Raw genomic sequence first — 5,847 nt, forward strand, 5'->3', positions numbered from 1 at the left:
GTGGTAGTTCGTGTGTGTGTACACGCAACACCCCCATGCTCAAGATCTTGTAGAACGACCGCTTTTTTGTATCAACAACCGGGACATTGCTGTTTTTTGCGGGAGAATGAAACAACATGTAAACTAGGCGCTGAATTAAAAACTTAAATCAGCTCAGTTAAACAAGAACGGCAAGCTTTCGTATCTAGGGCTCTGGCGGGCTAGGTTTCAAACGGGTTTTGGCCGATGCCCATCTGTTGTCAACCTCAACACCCCTCCTCCGCCCCGCGGGGCTGGCCTCCTGGGCTGCGCGGCCGACAGGGGGCGCCCGGGGCCCGCGGTGGTGCCGGCCCCGCCCCGGCCCCGCCCCGGCCCCGCCCCGGCCCCGGCCCCGGCCCCGCCCGAAGGCAGACGGCGCGGGCACGCTCGGACGTTTTCTGAGCCGGGGCGTTATGGCGAGTGAAGTCCTAAAGGGCAGTACAGAAATAAAATCGGTGCGACACGTGAAGGTAAAACCCCCAGGCTTCGCCCCGTGTTGCTCGGGTAGGAGATTTCCTTCTGCCACAGCTTTTCCAGCCCCTGGCCAGATCCCAGGGTTTCACCTGTTACTGGCAGAGGAGTCGTAATAAAGCCTTGCCGCAAATTACATCCTTTCCGGTTTAAAAGTGGTTTATGGCAGACCTATTTTTTTTATAGCAACAGGAAGCCTTGTTGGCAGCATATTTTAATTATGCTCTGAAGCTAATCAAGGAAAGAGAAAACGTTTTGAACACAGGAAGCTAAACAGCTAATCATACGTTTGAGTGCCTATTTCCACGGGGGATGTACAAGTACTTAAGTGTTCCTGAACTCCCAGCACATCAGCAATCTGTTAAATGGCTATAAAGTGCAGGCTTTATGAGGAAGGGGAAGATATGTACCACCCGACGGTAGGCACCTGCTCCCTTTGCAGTCACCAGAGGGAGAGAAGCAGCTGAGATCAGGAAACTCTGAATCACCCTCTGGAAAAACCCTAGCTGTTTTCACTAAGTGCAGAGAAAGCCTGAAGAGACTAAATGGAAATTAAGTATCTAAACCAGGATGGCTACTTTAGTTCACCACTGCCTGACGCTAGCTGCGGACTTGGTACACCTGAGGCTAATTGCCATATCTGAAGTACTTCTGCGAACTGTTACTGGAGGTAATAAGGTTCCCACTAAAAAGCTCCATTTCCTTCATTATTCTCTGGTTTTAGACTCAAATCTTTCTTTGGTATTAAAGGCAGAGGTGTATATATTGGAACGAAGCTCACTTACTCTTTGGAAGCTACATGGTATATAATGTGCAATGTCTAGTACTGTACTGCCTGATCTGAGTGCATAACAGCTATGTGGCACACATTCTGCTTCCCAAAGGAGAGCATCCCAGTGTCTCCAATAGCTCCACTTCTATGCTGCTGAAAATTGTCATTAGCTGGGGAAAGCTCAAACCCCCTCTGGAAGCCTCTGAATCAGATTGGGGATTATTCGAACCACACCCATAGCAAGTAAATCCATCTAAGTAAATTGCAAAAGCACTGACATCTGAAACGTTACTAGGACATTTGGGGTGTCCTAAACCTTTTTACAAAGCATGGCAGAAAGAATTTTCTCTGATTTGAATCACTAGAGGATTATGATGAAAGTGAAGCTTAACTGGTGTAAAGCAAGCAGGAGAGAGGCAAGGCTCAGACCCAGAAGGTGCATGTTCCCAGCTAAATCTTTCAGCAGGTTCAACATGTTCCCTGCCCCTGTAACCCACTTTGTTTTCTCTGAGCACACCTTTTCTATTATAAGCACTCTGTAAACACGGACTTTAGCTCTTTAGCGGGAAAAGGAAAGACAGAAAATCACTTGTCTACTATCGCCATGTTACAGGCGTACAGCTTCAACTGAGTATTTAGCCAACCTGTTTGGCAGGCCTTCCTGGCTTTGCAGTTAAGATTCGTATTTGCAGCTTGCAGAGTAGTTTGCAGAGGTCCGTCCAAGTTCTGCTGCATTGCACAACTGCGGTGAGAAAGTTCATGGATCCCACCTGACTCTGTGCACTGTCTGTTAAGCATCACGCATGCCTGTGCTGTTGACATACTCCATTTGAAGGTGATTTGCCAAAGCATTTTCTGCCTCGTTTTTCTCCTCGCTGCATCTGCGGTTCCTGTTTCTGTTGTTGCTCAGACTCAGCGACAGGACACCGGGTCAGGGCTCGGTTGTCTCATGTTCTTTGTGGACAATGGGGCGGGGGCACACTTTCAGATGCAGAAAAGCAGCCAAGTTCTTTTCAAACGAGCTTGAAAAACCGCAATCCCTGCTTCCTACTGCTCTGATGCGAGAAACCTGCCAGGATCTCGAGAAGAAAAGCAGCACCGAGACAATTCAGCTTTTGTCCTGGGTCTCGAAACACCTCGGGACGCCTCCGTAAAGACGTTAATCGAAAAAAAAAACAACTGGAAGGAGCGGGGCTTCTTGCCGTACGGCTGCTTTTGGCCACCCCTGCGAGCACGGAGCCGGGCGAGGGCACCCCCGCAGCGCTGGTGGGCGGGTGCCGAGCGCCGGGCGTTCATCAAAAAGCGCTTATCCCGCGAAAGGCTCGTTTGGCGAGATCCCTCCCTAGGGACGTCCCCGGCACTCAGCGCGGCATCCCTCCTCCTCCTCCTCCTCCTCCTCCTCCTCCTCCTCCGGCGGTGGCGCGGGTGGGAGGCGCCGGCGGGGCTAGAAAAGGGCTGGCTGGGTGCCCCGGGGGCTGTGAGCAGCGAGAGAGTGAGCGCTGCTGGAAGGAACAAGTGGCTGGCACTTGGCAAGGTACGTCCTCTGCTAGGCGAGAAGTAAGGGGGGGGGGGGGGTATCAGAGAGGGACGTTTTCCCCTGGTAGTGACTCGATACCGTTTTATCTCTTCAGTGGTTTAGTTCTGCTCTTGCGGCAAAATCCCTTCGACTTCGCTAAAGATAGCGTGCTGGGCAGAGGCTGTTTTGAACCTGTGGATTGGCTGGGCTTGTGCCAGTCCTGCCTGGAATAGCATCCTCCGTGTCTTGCTTGGCTGTAGTGTGTCCAAGAAGGATGTTCATGTACTTCTGTGTGTCTGTGTGTCTGCAGGTGGATTTGGACTTAAAGCTTCTCCCCTTTGAGGACCTCCTGCCCAGTTATAGGGATGTGGTTCTTGGAAAAGATCAGAGCATCGCATGAAAACGGCAACCTCCCCAGCTCCTCCTTCCTGGGACTGCCACCTGGCCAAAACCTGCCTGAAAAAGCTCGACCGGGGGCTGCTGCTTTTCCTAATGTCCTCACCCCTGACAGAATCCCTGAATTCTGCATTCCCCCCAGGCTGACCAGCTCTGGCCCTGTTAAGGGCACTGGCTCTCACCAGGACGGCCATTCAGAGGACGCAGATCTTAATTCTTCTGACTACAGCCCCAGCTCTTCTTTGCCACATCTCATTCAGGTGGAAAGCGCTGAAGAGATCCCAGCTCTGGAGGAAGAAAGTACCAACTCGGACCCGCAGTCCCAAGCAGCGCTCTCCCTGCCTCACTTTCCCAGAGCCCCCACTTCCTATGGATTCTGCACTTTGCTGGAGAGTCCCCACACCAGGAGAAAGGAGTCCATCTTCCATGGTGATCCACATAGTGCTCTGCCCAGCCTGATGCTGTCTCGATCCAGAGCTAACACATTCAGTGGCAAAGGGAGTATGTCTAATCCCATTGCTATCAGCTTTGCTTCTGTGAGGCTGCCTCCCAAGCATCTCTCTCTGCACAGGCAAGGTGCCTGTGACAGCGATACTGCCTCCTCCAGTGATTCCTCTCCTTTCAGTTCTCCACTTCTCAGCAGGTCATCTCCCAGATTCTGCTCCGTGATCAAAACACGAAGTCAGGAGGGATTGCTCTGCCGAGCGCTGAAAGCCAAGAACAAATCCAGCATGGCCAGGAACAATTCCTTCTCTACAGAGGAGAGCAGCTCCACTGATAACAGCCCTAGTGCCATCAGGCGGGCCTCGGAGGGGCTGCTTGCCATGCGGAGCTTTAGCATGTCCTGTTCTCCCATCTTTCCCCTGGACCTGACCCACAGCCGGGAGAGACTAGTGGGAGAGAGTACTGTGGTAATGGACAAGGGAGGCATGTTGAGGCTATCGACTGAATACTGCTCAGAGAATGAGAGGCTGCGGATCCGCCTGATCAGTGCAGAGGGTTTATATGATGACTCTGTAGAGCCCAAAAACATAAACTGCTGTATCACCTTCTCTCTGGTGCCAGGGAAAACACAGAAACAGAGGAGCACTGTTATAAAGAAAAGCAGAAACCCCATCTTCAATGAGGACTTCTTTTTTGATGGCATTGCAGAAGAGGAGCTTTATAGCATTTCTGTAAGGATGAAAGCAATGAATAAAGGGTGCAATATGAAACGGGATTACACCCTAGGAGAACGGGAATTGTCTTTAATGAGTATGTTGTCAGTGTAATACTTCAAATATTCCGACAGACTAATTTTGTCTCCCGAAAGTTTTCTATGAAATAAAGTTTTGGGTTGACTTTGTTTTTTTAAAAGAATACTTTAAAGCACTGTGTTGCTTGGTATTACTCTCACGCTGTTGTGCCTTATCTTGCTGCTTAACACTTCAAACTCTGTGAAGTATTTGCTGTTAAATTAAAAGGTGGCTGTGGAGCAGACCTTCTGCCTGTAGAGTAGAAGACAAGGGCTAGGTTCCCTTTATCCTAAAGGATTAGGTGGTTACCAAGTAAAGCTGTTCTTGTTTATGGCTTTCGGAGTGTGGAAGGGTTGTTTTTCACTCACTCTGGTCCCTAAGCAGGTATACAGCTTGTGCATACAGCAGGCACTGAACTCTGTTGCAGCTCCCGGGTACTACACCAGTTGAATAGGCCATTTTGACAGCACTCATATTTACAGAAATGAATGTTTTAAATGTGTCCTGTATGTGGGAAGGGGGAGAGAGATATACATAGTTTGTTTGGGAATCAGCCCTTCTCCTACAACGGGGGTGGAGGATTTGGACTCCCAAAGCAGGTGTAGGTTTGTGTTGAGGATAACAAGATCAGCTCCTGAGCAGCAGCTAAAAGCTGCTGCAGGCGGGGCTTGCTTTCTTTCCACAGACCTATACTATAGACACTGAACAGTGAGGTGGCTCCTGCCTGGAGTCACAATGGAGTGGGTGGTTGCTGCAGCAAAGTTAGCATCTTCATTTACCTTTCCTTTCAATGGTTGATTTCACAGCTGTCAGGATGAAGTTGCCAGGTAATCTTATTTTGGTCAGGAATGTACCTTGGAGGTATAACCCTCAGCGATTCAGCTATCAAACTCTTTCTGAAACTGAAGCAGAATGGGTAAGATATCAATATGGCAAGGGCAAAGGATAGTTTGGGATCTCTGGGTTGAATTCCTGCTTCAGCTAATGACTTGGTGCATACCTTGTTTAAGTCACCGTGATAAAATTAGGATAATCTTTCTCTGTCCTGTACCAGCAAACAGCGAGTGGCTGAGGCACTTGCTTTAGCACCATGAGAAACACAAAGGTGCAGAGCTCCTGCATGCTTGAGGCCACCTTCTTTTTTTTTTTTTTTTTTCCTCCTGCTGAGGTGGACTGGGAGCTAGGTAAAACAGATAAACTCATACAAACTGCTGCTGTGCACGTGGGAGGAGGCAGAAACTCTGTCTTGAAAGTCCAGGCCTGTTGCTGCCTCCCTCGATTAAGTTGCAGGCTTCATTATGTGAGGGTAGATAAGCCTTAATGGGGGAGCAATCCACCCAGGCACGGGGCACAGAAAAGGAAGGTTTTCTTCTGTGTTCTCTGTGAGGCTGTAGAAACAGGGCCTTGCTTGTGCCAAATCTACAGCTTAAAAGCTCTTC

General features: G+C 49.8%; 1 protein-coding gene across 1 annotated transcript; it reads left to right on the forward strand.

Annotated features, from left to right (window-relative positions):
* The first annotated feature begins 2,671 nt into the window (after positions 1-2,671).
* Positions 2,672-4,513, forward strand: LOC126044012 (C2 calcium-dependent domain-containing protein 4C-like). Its single transcript, XM_049813105.1, has 2 exons — positions 2,672-2,795; positions 3,088-4,513. Exon 2 carries the CDS (start codon positions 3,143-3,145, stop codon positions 4,442-4,444), a length of 1,302 nt encoding a protein of 433 aa, XP_049669062.1. The 5' UTR covers positions 2,672-2,795; positions 3,088-3,142; the 3' UTR covers positions 4,445-4,513.
* The last annotated feature ends 1,334 nt before the right edge of the window (positions 4,514-5,847 follow it).

Source organism: Accipiter gentilis, chromosome 10, assembly GCF_929443795.1.
Source record: "Accipiter gentilis chromosome 10, bAccGen1.1, whole genome shotgun sequence".
In the NCBI taxonomy this organism is placed as follows: domain Eukaryota; kingdom Metazoa; phylum Chordata; class Aves; order Accipitriformes; family Accipitridae; genus Astur; species Astur gentilis.